Source organism: Oncorhynchus clarkii, chromosome 25, assembly GCF_045791955.1.
Source record: "Oncorhynchus clarkii lewisi isolate Uvic-CL-2024 chromosome 25, UVic_Ocla_1.0, whole genome shotgun sequence".
NCBI classification, from domain to species: Eukaryota; Metazoa; Chordata; class Actinopteri; order Salmoniformes; family Salmonidae; genus Oncorhynchus; species Oncorhynchus clarkii.
The window spans coordinates 41,747,096-41,759,469 of NC_092171.1; the positions used below are offsets into that span (position 1 = coordinate 41,747,096).

General features: G+C 44.3%; 1 protein-coding gene across 2 annotated transcripts in view; it reads left to right on the plus strand.

Moving 5' to 3' along the window:
* Window positions 1-1,224: 1,224 nt before the first annotated feature.
* LOC139383407 (son of sevenless homolog 2-like) overlaps window positions 1,225-12,374 on the plus strand; it is a 67,170-nt gene continuing 56,020 nt past the window's right edge. The window contains exons 1-2 of one of the 2 annotated variants that reach the window (XM_071127947.1): window positions 1,225-1,531; window positions 2,185-2,381. In XM_071127947.1, coding sequence (XP_070984048.1) covers window positions 2,298-2,381 — 84 coding nt within the window. In that variant the 5' untranslated portion in view covers window positions 1,225-1,531; window positions 2,185-2,297. Of the gene's footprint in view, window positions 2,382-12,374 lie in introns of both variants that reach the window. The other variant, XM_071127946.1, reaches the window with a different exon arrangement.

The window sequence follows — 12,374 nt, forward strand, 5'->3', positions numbered from 1 at the left end:
CCATTTATTGGAATTACTTGAATTCTGGTATTTATTTTTATTTGACCTTTATCTAACTAGGCAGGTCAGTTAATAACATATTCTTATTTTCAATGACGGCCTAGGAACAGTGGGTTAACTGCCTTGTTCAAGGGCAGAACTTGCAACCTTTTGGTTACTAGTCCAACGCTCTAACCACTAGGCTACACTACCGCCTACACTGCTGAATACTTAAGTTTTTAATGTAAAGTTATAATTTAAGCGTATTATTATATATGTAGTAGAAAGCAATGGGTTAGAAGAAGCCTACATAACCAACCAATAAAGTTAAAATGAACATCCATATATGACCAGCTATGTAAACTTTAACATTGATTTATCCTGCAATAGATGTCATTCAATTGGACATGTTCGTCTTCTTCTAATGCCGCTTAAGGTGAAAGTAACCTAAAAGTAAATGAATGTAATCAGATTACGTTACTGAGTCTGGGGTAATCCAAAGGTTACTTTACTCATTACAATTGTGGACCGGTAACTAGTAACCGATTACATTTAGAAAGTAACCTACCCAACTCAGCGCACCACATAGAATACTCTGCGACGCAACGCTGCAAGGCAAACCGCAGCGTAAATGAAAGTACTTCTGGTGTACCTAAATGCAAAAAACACTGTCGGTGTGATCGAGGGGATAAGATAAATGCAATCGTTATGAACACAGATTAACGTTTTTGGGGGTCTTCGTGATTTCACAGCCGAGTCCGTGCAAGAAATCATGTCAAGTGAATGTTCCGCCATCACATGCCCCTGAGCCTGTGTACAGATGTGTTTTGGAGTGGACAGTGATTGAAGCAGTGGGATTGGTTTTGTTTATTTGATGTGTTTAATTTTGAATGATGCCGTTTCCCGCAATGTATTTTTTTTATTCTATACCCCGTCCAACTGGTGGCGATAATGCACCATTAACATTCGATGCCAACCGCTGTTAAACCCCATCGAAGAAGTATACATTTTGAATATGTTCCCAATGGAGTGGAACAAATGTAGATTTAGTTGCCGAGTGATTTAGGAAGGCAAAAAATCTGAGACAGTCATTGATTTTTTATAAGCTATTCAAACTGTAAATTTGACTTTAATAACCTAGGTATCCTATTTCTTTTGATCGAAGCCCCATAAGATGAGGTGCAAACTTGTGGTCCCACACTTTCACTGGACAAAAGAGGCGATACCTCCCTGTGCTTTTACGCAAACGCACTAACTGTCTACGCAGGACGCCAAGTGAAGGGCCGAGATTCAACGATTACCACACATCAACAAGCGCTTCTTGTATCGCTGGACACTGGCTAAACATGCATCGGACTATTCAAGTGGGATTGTTCTGCGTCTGCGAGAATAACCAACGCGTGAAAAATGACGTGTTATAAACTAACAAGAAGTCTCTCATCTTTGGAATTGAATGAAGAGTCTTGTGCCACAACGCAACTCGAAGTGCACCACCAAGGCCATGATAGAGGCAGCTTTTTACATACAGATGTGTTGTCAGTCTCTAGCTACCGTAATAATAGCTATCAAACTTTTTAAAAAGTTACAATAGTCATACTAGCTATACGTTTAGTCATGACATCTAACTGAAATATGTAGCTAGCTGGCTAGCTATATGTTTATTTTTGGTAGCTAGCTAGCTCAGATAGCATAGAGCTAGCCAGTTAGCGTAGCTAGCTGACGAACTTGTTTTTTAAATAGCGCTCGAGCTAGCTAACGGTAGCTAATCAGCTAGCTCAGATAGCCAGTTGGCGTAGCTAGCTGACGAACTTGTTTTTTTAAATAGCTTGTTTTAACTAACTCGAGCTAGCTAACGGTAGCTAATCAGCTAGCTCAGAGAGCATAGAGCTAGCTAACGGTAGCTAATCAGCTAGTTCAGATAGCATAGAGCTAGCTAACGGTAGCTAATCAGCTAGCTCAGATAGCATCCTGGCTAGTAAATGAGACCATTTAACGGTTGGAGTTGCTAGCCAGTTAGCGAACTACAGTAACACTTTTTTTCTTGTGTCAAATCTGACAACCACTTTCTAGCTAACTAATGTTAGCCTGTAGGCTTTTCACTTAACTGTGTTAACTTACCAATAACGTTAGCTAACGGTAATATATATATACATTTTTTTGTTTGTTTTTAATTTCTAAATAGTTAACATTACCTTACTCGACTAGGTGTATGGTGTAGCTAGCTAGCTGACTTTTCCACCGTGCCTGGACTGACCGACCCCCACCAGGACAAGCCGGGGCCGATGCTGACGGTCCGGATCACGGCAACGTAAGGAGCCATGCAGCCGCAGCAAATATACGACTTTTCAAGTGACGAGAACAGTCACAAATGGCGAGGCCTCTTCGTGCAAGCGTTGCGAAAGGTAAAACTAATTTTTCTTAATCAACTTTAACTATCAACACATCTCAAACGTGGTTGTTAATTGGCGAGGTGATGGAGTAGCTACTGACTTATCTTTATTTTGATTTATGCTCCCAAAATGCACACTGTGAAATATACTGCAGGCCAACAATATACAACTTGCAACTTGGCTCAGAGTCAGTGTCAACATGTTGCATGCAGAATCCGGTGTGTGTTCATTACTCCTATTCTGTTGTAAAACGTTTTGCAACAAACCGTTTACTCCAAACGGAAAAATATTTAACGAAAACGAGAGTTTCTATTGGACAAATTCGGGTAGTTCCTCCCCGTTTCGTTTGCTCTGTTTGCTTCCGTTTGTTTTAAAGGTAAACGTAATGAACCTAGCCCTGATATTGGTACCTCCCTTGTTATCAACAAGATCATGTTTTCCTCTCTTGTTTTGGAACACATCGCCCTCAATACAGATGCAGGCCTAAAAGTGAAAACGAGAGAGCGTCATTGACCTCTAGCCCTAGTTGAGATCAGAGCCAAACAGAAATGAGGGATGGCTCCTTGACACTCAGTTACTACCACGCATTTGCCTTGTGGAAAATGTTGTCACAAACCATATATCTATCCCTTAGCCCATAACAATATGCATTAGCTACAATATGCATTACTTGGCAAAAGCAGCACAGAGGCCAAGTTTTTTTGTCTTGTGTTTCTGAAGTCAAAGGTTTGGCTCAAATTGATTCTTTCCATTGTCTTGTTTTGAGGTAGTATCTCTCTACGTGATTAGCAGCATAGTACTGTCAACACATTGCTTAGCGATTGACATGACAGTTTAATTAATCACTAATGTGACTAGGCTATTGGTTTGCCAAACCTCCTACAGTAGTAACCAACCAGGTCCACTGTAGAGATCAAGCCAAAGCAGCCAATGCACTTTCAGGTTTAGCCTAGCTCAAATCCCCCCCCTCCCAATTCCAATCCAATAAGACACAGCCAAACTGTCAGTACACTTCATATTTTGGCGACCATTTTTATTCATGTCTTCATCATATTTTAGTCCATGGCAGGACTCTCCACGCCTATAGGTTTTCGTTCCAACCCCAGGTGTAACTAACCTGGTTCAGCTTATTAATCAGGTGTGCTATATTAGGGTTGGCGTACATCTACAGGAGGGTATCTCTCCAGGAACAGGGTTGTAGAGCCCTGGTTTAAACCTACAGGAGGGTAGCTCTCCAGGAACAGGGTTGGAGAGCCCTGGTCCAGGGTATTTATCTGGTCCTGACCGAGCTGCAGCTGTCGCGGAGTAGAGTAGTGGGTTTCCCCTTCTCTAAATAGACAACTTGATTTTCACAAACCCAATTGAAGCTTACGAGGCAAACAATTTTAGCCAAGAGGACGTGTGCAGTCTGTATCCCTGTGGCCGATGTATCTCTTTCACGATATCGCTCGCACTTCTTTTCGGTCTCTGTTCCCAGGTCTCTGTCTGTCACTGGGTTGAGCTGGTTTCTCTCTGGTTTAAACCTGTGACCCATACGGACTTGTATACCGGCTGAGTAAACCACATGCTCTCTGTCGTGTTTTAAACTTATATCTCACTTGCCAATTTATTAGGTTCACCCTTCTAGTACTTGTCTGTATGTGTGTGCCTGCCTGCCTGTCTGTGTGTGCCTGCCTGTTTGCCTGCCTGCCTGTCTGTGTGTGTGCCTGCCTGTTTGCCTGCCTGCCTGTCTGTGTGTGTGCCTGCCTGTCTGTGTGCCTGCCACAGCTACATATCTGACCATGTATAGAGGCTCATGGCCCTGATGTGACTTTTGTGTTTTGAGTCACTTCTGATTTGAGAGGGACATGGGGGACATGTCTAGACTGAAGTGGTACCGCTTTGTCCTTGTCAGCAGCGCACGTTAGATTCCTGTAACAGTTTTGTAACAGTTGCTGTCGATGCTAATCATCCGATTGGTTAACCAACTGCTTCTGATTGTAAAGCTGATACGTTCGACAAGGAAATGAGCCAATACAACTGCACCATCCTTTTTCCACAAAGCTGTGTGTGAATGATCTCGGGGAGGGTGTGAATCTGGCTGGTGTTTGTTAAGACACCAAACAGAAGAAAAATGAACTAAAAACAGGAAAAGACTACAAAAAAGCTCTTATTGGTTGCAAAATGTTTAAAAGAAGCGATTTCTGTTGCATGCCCTAATGAACCGGACCCTCACAGGTGAAGAAATGTGGTGGGTGAAGTTTTGGTGTTTGTTTCACTGTCCTGCGTGGATACCTGTCACACACACACACAGAGAGAGAGAGGGGGAGACTGACTGACATAGTCAAAACCATAACAAACCTCTCCTAACTGTGACTCACTCTCTATCTTTAACAGCTGTCCTGAGGGGCTTCACTGACTGGGCAGGAAGAGGAAATAGTTTTAAGGCACCTGCATGCTTCCTGTTGGAAACAGTTGGTGCATATATTATGACAATGTTTTGGTCTTCGACAAGGTTTTTTTTCGGCTGTTCGTGCACACATTTTTTTTTTTTCTTGAGGCAAGCCAATGTTCCTAGCTGAAGTCTACACCCCTTTGTCTGTGATTGGTCAACAGTAGGGCTTAGTGATGCTTCGATATGACATTTTTGGCTGATACCGATATTCAATAGTTTCCTTGCCAAAAAAAACGGTAACCGATATTTAAAATTTTAGCGGCCTTTTTAAGCATTCTAGTACAGTTTATATAGTTACACACACACCCACACACACGGACACAGCAGTCTAAGGCACTGCATCTCAGTGCAAGAGGCGTCACTACAGTCCCTGGTTCGAATCCAGGCTGTATCGAATCCGACCGTGTTTGGGAGTCCCATAGGGCGGCATACAATTGGGCCAGCGTCGTCCGGGGTAGGCCGTCATTGTAAATAATCTCAACTGACTTGATTTTAAGGTTACACACACACCACACGGACCAAAAAGTTATTTTGTTGGCATTTCCGTATGTGCCCATTACCAGTAAAACATCTTCAAAACCTTGTTCTTTCACTTTCTTGCTGTGCTGTTTCGTTGCTCAGTTATTTAATTCTCAACCAGAATTTCATCATACATGTCAAGCTGTGAAGTTTCAGCTCTGTCTATCCGTGGCCTCTTCCTCGGTGCGCACTGTCACTGTGTCTGTTTCCATGTTGTCCTGTCTATCCGTGGCCTCTCTTCCTCGGTGCGCAATGTCACTGTGTCCGTTTCCATGGTGTCTATCCGTGGCCTCTTCCTCGGTGCGCACTGTCACTGTGTCCGTTTCTATGTTGTCCAGTCCTGTCTATCCGTGGCCTCTTCCTCGGTGCGCACTGTCATTGTGTCCGTTTCCATGGTGTCTATCCGTGGCCTCTTCCTCGGTGCGCACTGTCATTGTGTCCGTTTCCATGGTGTCTATCCGTGGCCTCTTCCTCGGTGCGCACTGTCATTGTGTCCGTTTCCATGGTGTCTATCCGTGGCCTCTTCCTCGGTGCGCACTGTCATTGTGTCCGTTTCCATGGTGTCTGTCCGTGGCCTCTTCCTCGGTGCGCACTGTCACTGTGTCCGTTTCCATGTTGTCCAGCCATGTCTGTCCGTGGCCTCTCTTCCTCGGTGCGCACGGTTATTGTGTCCGTTTCCATGGTGTCTGTCCGTGGCCTCTTCCTCGGTGCGCACTGTCATTGTGTCCGTTTCCATGGTGTCTGTCCGTGGCCTCTTCCTCGGTGCGCACTGTCACTGTGTCCGTTTCCATGTTGTCCAGCCATGTCTGTCCGTGGCCTCTCTTCCTCGGTGCGCACTGTCATTGTGTCCGTTTCCATGGTGTCTGTCCGTGGCCTCTTCCTCGGTGCGCACTGTCATTGTGTCCGTTTCCATGTTGTCCAGCTGTGTGTAACATTTCACGTAAACCCTGTTTCTTGTCTGCATCGATGTTGCGGTCCTTGTACATAGCATCGAGCATGGTGGTGACACAGTAAAGAGAGTGCCACCAAATGGCTTGTTCACAGCCTGTGTCGGCAGTTTTGTTGAGCGGGTGTTTCAATTAGAGGTCGACCGATTTATGATTTTTCAACGCCGATACCGATTTATTGGAGGACCAGAAAAGGCCGATACCGATTAATCGGCCGATTTTAAAAATATATATATTTTTATTTTATTTATTTGTAATAATGACAATTTACAACAATACTGAATGAAGACTTTTAACTTAATATAATACATAAATTTAGCCTCATGAATAATGAAACCTGTTCAATTTGGTTTAAATAATGCAAAAACAAAGTGTTGGAGAAGAAAGTAAAAGTGCAATATGTGCCATGTAAGAAAGCTAACGTTTAAGTTCCTTGCTCAGAACATGAGAACATATGAAAGCTGGTGGTTCCTTTTAACATGAGTCTTCAATATTCCCAGGTAAGAAGTTTTAGGTTGTAGTTATTATAGGACTATTTCCCTCTGTACCATTTGTATTTCATTAACCTTTGACTATTGGATGTTCTTATAGGCACTTTAGTAATGCCAGTGTAACAGTATAGCTTCCGTCCCTCTCCTCGCTCCTACCTGGGCTCGAACCAGGAACACATCAACAACAGCCACACTCGAAGCAGCGTTACCCATGCAGAGCAAGGGAAACAACCACAGGCTCAGAGCGAGTGACGTTTGAAACGCTATTAGCGCACGCTAACTAGCCAGCCATTTCACTTCGGTTATACCAGCCTCATCTCGGGAGTTGATAGGCTTGGAGTCATAAACAGCGCAATGCTTGACGCACAACGAAGAGCTGCTGACAAAACGCATGAAACGCACGTGCTGTTTGAATGAATGTTTACGCGCCTGCTTCTGCCTACCAACGCTCAGTCAGATACTTAGATACTTGTATGCTTAGTCAGATTATATGCAACGCAGGACACGCTAGATAATATCTAGTAATATCAACCATGTGTAGTTAACTAGTGACTATGATTTATTGTTTTTTATAAGATACGTTTAAATCAAGCTAGCAACTTACCTTGGCTTACTGCATTCGCATAACAGGCAGTCTCCTTGTGGAGTGCAACGAGAGAGAGGCAGGTCGTTATTGCGTTGGAATAGTTAACTGTAAGATTGGATCCCCCGAGCTGACAAGGTGAAAATCTGTCGTTCTGAAAGAGGCAGTTAACCCACCGTTCCTAGGCCGTCATTGAAAATAAGAATGTGTTCTTAACTGACTTGCCTAGTTAAATAAAGATTAAATAAAGGTGTAAAAAAATATATTAAAAAAAATTATTAAATAGGCAAAATCGGTGTCCAAAAATACAGATTTCCGATTGTTATGAAAACTTGAAATCGGCCCTAATTAATCGGCCATTCCGATTAATCGGTCGACCTCTAGTTTCAATGCCATGACAGAGGGTATCACGTCTGCTGCAGACACAGTTGATGAGCTTATTTCTCCAGTCAGTTGTTCGAATGGAGCGACTTAGTGTGTTCGTGTTTCAAATGTGTTCTCAAATGCCATTGAAATGGCAGCAGCGGTACGACAACCAGCACATTGTTGAGCATGAAATACGGCTTTCCTCAGTACGGAGTCCTCGACGACCCACTGTGCTGTCGAACTCTGCATGCTCATGGGGCTGATATCGCCGGTGAAAATGTCAGTCATGAAGCTATTAACAGTGACGCTATTACCCCCCCCCCCCCCTGCTAGTGCTACCACTAGTACTGCTAGTGCTACTACTAGTACTGCTAGTGCTACTACTAATACTGCTAGTGCTACTACTAGTGCTACTACTACTACTTTCACTACTGCTAACCATGCTACTACTGCCACTATTACTACTACTTTCACTACTGCTAACCATGCTACTACTGCCACTACTACTGCTGCTGCCACTACTACTGATGCTGCCTCTGCTACTGCTGCTACTACTACTGATGCTACCTCTGCTGCTACTGATGCTGCCGCTACTACTGATGCTACCTCTGCTGCTGCTACTACTACTACTGATGCTACCACTGCTACTACTACTGATGCTACCGCTGCTACTACTACTGATGCTACTACTACTACTGATGCTAGCTCTGCTACTACTACTACCACCGCTGCTACTACTACTGATGCTACCGCTGCTACTACTACTGATGCTACTACTACTGATGCTGCTACTGCTACTGATGCTACCTCTGTTGCTACTACTGATGCTGCCGCTACTACTGATGCTACCTCTGCTGCTGCTACTACTACTACTGATGCTACCACTGCTACTACTACTGATGCTACCGCTGCTACTACTACTGATGCTACTACTACTACTGATGCTAGCTCTGCTACTACTACTACCACCGCTGCTACTACTACTGATGCTACCGCTACTCTACTACTGCTACTACGTCTACCACATCCGCTGCTACTACCACTACTACTGTATGCTATGTGGGACGGTAGCGTCTCACCTCGTCAACAGCCAGTGAAACTGCAGGGCGTCAAATTCAAAACAACAGAAATCCCATAATTAAAATTCCTCAAACATCGATGTATTTTACACCATTTTTTTGTAAATCCAGCCACAGTGTCCGATTTTCAAAAAGGCTTTACTGAGAAAGCACACCATGCGATTATGTTAGGTCAGCACCTAGTCACAGTAAAACACAGACATTATTTTAACAGTTTTGGAAACTTTAGTGTTTTCTATCCAAATCTACCAATTATATGCATATCCTGTCTTCTGGGCCTGAGTAGCAGGCAGTTTAATTTGGGCACACTTTTCATCCAAAATTCCGATTGCTGCCCCCTACTCTAGTGAAGTTAAGGGCTTCTAAGTAAGCATTTCACTGTAAGGTCTACCCTTGTTGTATTTGGCGCATGTGACATAACATTTGATTTTGACAACTGAACTGACTATACATTACCATTACTATTACACTATATAGCTACTCCAGTTTCTATTTCCTGTCTAATTTTTCACCTCAATAAAGCCACCCAACTGGACACAGATGTCAATTCAAAGTAAATTCCATGTCGGTTCAACGTCATTTCAATGTAATCTCCCTGACATTTTATAGCTCTGTTTTAGGGGCTTGACTTTTCCGCTTAGTTGCTTTATGATCAGGTCAAAGTGCCCACATATATGTTCTACATTTGGATCAGATTACATGGGCACAGTGGTACGGTGTCAACGACCCAGGGATGGGCACAGTGGTACGGTGTTGACGACCCAGGGATGGGCACAGTGGTAAGGTGTTGACGACCCAGGGATGGGCACAGTGGTACGGTGTCGACGACCCAGGGATGGGCACAGTGGTAAGGTGTTGTCGACCTAGGGATGGGTACGGTGGTAAGGTGTCAACGACCCAGGGATGGGCACAGTGGTACGGTGTCGACGACCCAGGGATGGGCACAGTGGTAAGGTGTCAACGACCCAGGGATGGGCAGAGTGGTAAGGTGTTGACGACCCAGGGATGGGCACAGTGGTAAGGTGTTGACGACCCAGGGATGGGCACAGTGGTACGGTGTTGATGACCCAGGGATGGGCACAGTGGTACGGTGTTGACGACCCAGGGATGGGCACAGTGGTACGGTGTTGACGACCCAGGGATGGGCACAGTGGTACGGTGTTGACGACCCAGGGATGGGCACAGTGGTACGGTGTTGACGACCCAGGGATGGGCACAGTGGTAAGGCGTTGACGACCCAGGGATGTCTCTTGCTAATAGAAGTAAATAAAGAGGGTAGCCTTTTATGGTAGTATAGTACACAGTGCGTTCGGAAAGTATTCAGACCCCTTCTGACTTCCTCCACATTTTGTTACACTACAGCCTTATTCTAAAATGTATTTAAAAAATAAAATCCTCATCAATCTTCACACAATACTCTATAATGACAAAGCGAAAACATGTTGTTTTTTTTAGAAATGTTTGCAAATGTATAAAAAAAATAAAAAATACCTTACATAAGTATCAGACCTGAAATTGAGATTTGAAATTGAGCTCAGGTGCATCCTGTTTCCATTGATCCTAGGATGTTTCTACAACTTGATTGGAGTCCACCAGTGTTACATTAAATTAGTGGGACATGATTTGGAAAGGAGCACACCTGTCAGTAAAAAGGCACATGACAACCCGCTTGGTTTGCCAAAAGGCATCTAAAGACTCTCAGACCATGAGAAACAAGATTCTCTGGTCTGATGACACTGAAATTGAATTCTGGCTTGAATGCCAAGCGTCACGTCTAGAGGAAACCAGGCACCATCCCTACGGTGAAGCATGGTGGTGGCAGTATCATGCTGTGGGGATGTTTTTCAGGGACTGGGAGACTAGTCAGGATCGAGAGAAAGATGAACGGAGAGAAAGATGAACGGAGAAATCAAGGATCTCTCTGTAGTTGAAAACCTGCTCCAGAGCACTCAGGACCTCAGACTGGGGGTGAAGGTTCACCTTCCAACAGGGCAATGACCTTAAGCACACAGCCAAGACAAAGCAAGAGTGGCTTCGGGACACGTCTCTGAATGTCCTTGAGTGGCCCAGCAAGAGCCCGGGCTTGAACCTGATCCAACATCTCTGGAGAGACCTGAAAATAGCTGCGCAGCGACGTTCCCCATCCAACCTGACAGAGCTTGAGAGGATCTGCAGAGAAACTCCCCAAATACAGGTGTGCCAAGCTTGTATCGTCACACCCAAGAAGACTCAAGGCTGCCAAAGGTGCTTCAACAAAGTACTGAGTAAAAGGTCTGAATACTTATGTAAATGTAATATTTCAGTTTTATTTTTAATACATTTGCAAACATTTCTAAACCTCTTTTTGCTTGGTGATTATGGGGTACTGTGTGTGTAGGTTGAGGGGGAAAAATAACAATTTAATCATATTTTAGAACAAGGCTGTAACGTAACAATGTGGAAAAAGTGAAGGGGTTTGAAAAGTTTCCGAATGCACTTGTTGGCTGATGAAACTAACAAACGGACCAGTAGGGTTTTGTGAATGGAGCCAGGCTTAGGAAAGGAAAACCCCCCGTACTTCCTGTCTCTCTGTGTGGTGACTCAGAATCCTAACAATGCATGGTGTCGTGTGGAATCTGAGGCGAAGATGATTTTTTTATTTTTCTATTTTCATGTTCCATTTTAGGTTTGGCTTTAGTTTCCATTTAGTCTCTCTGGACTTTGGTTAAACAGATGAGCACAATGTGACCGTAAGCAAAGAGGATTGTTTGTATTCCAAGAAGAAACGGTACTATAGTAGTGTATGGAGCAATGAAACATTTCTGGTAACTTAAATAGATTAACTCATTCAATTGTCTGTGAAGATCTATGGGTTAATGAATGTTGTTTTTTTTATCACCCAGACCAGCAGAATCTAATAGAACCCTGTCTGTCACTATCACCCAGACCAGCAGAATCTAATAGAACCCTGTCTGTCACTATCACCCAGACCGGCAGAATATAATAGAGCCCTGTCTGTCACTATCACCCAGACCGGCAGAATCTAATAGAGCCCTGTCTGTCACTATCACCCAGACCGGCAGAATCTAATAGAGCCCTGTCTGTCACTATCACCCAGACCGGCAGAATCTAATAGAGCCCTGTCTGTCACTATCACCCAGACCGGCAGAATCTAATAGAGCCCTGTCTGTCACTATCACCCAGACCGGCAGAATCTAATAGAGCCCTGTCTGTCACTATCACCCAGACCAACAGAATCTATGGTGCAGTGTTGGTCAGTCAGCCACACATTCCTCTTGCTGGGCCTGGGGGCCATGTTTTGTCATCAGAGCTGGATTTATTATTTACCAGCCAGGGTAATTCCATCACTACCATGTGAACACCACAGCCTTGTGCTTGTTTTTCTCTCTCCCTCCCTCTCTTCACAGCAGTTTAGCAGACTGCCAGTCCCATAATAGTATCTTGTACAGAGTAGACGGCATTCCAGTGATGGGCCACACCACCTCCTGACGACCAGACTGAGATGGAGTCTGTTTCCACCCACAGATCCACTTGGCAGACCACACCCCTCTTCTAGGCCCCTTTCTACAACACACCCCTCTTCTAG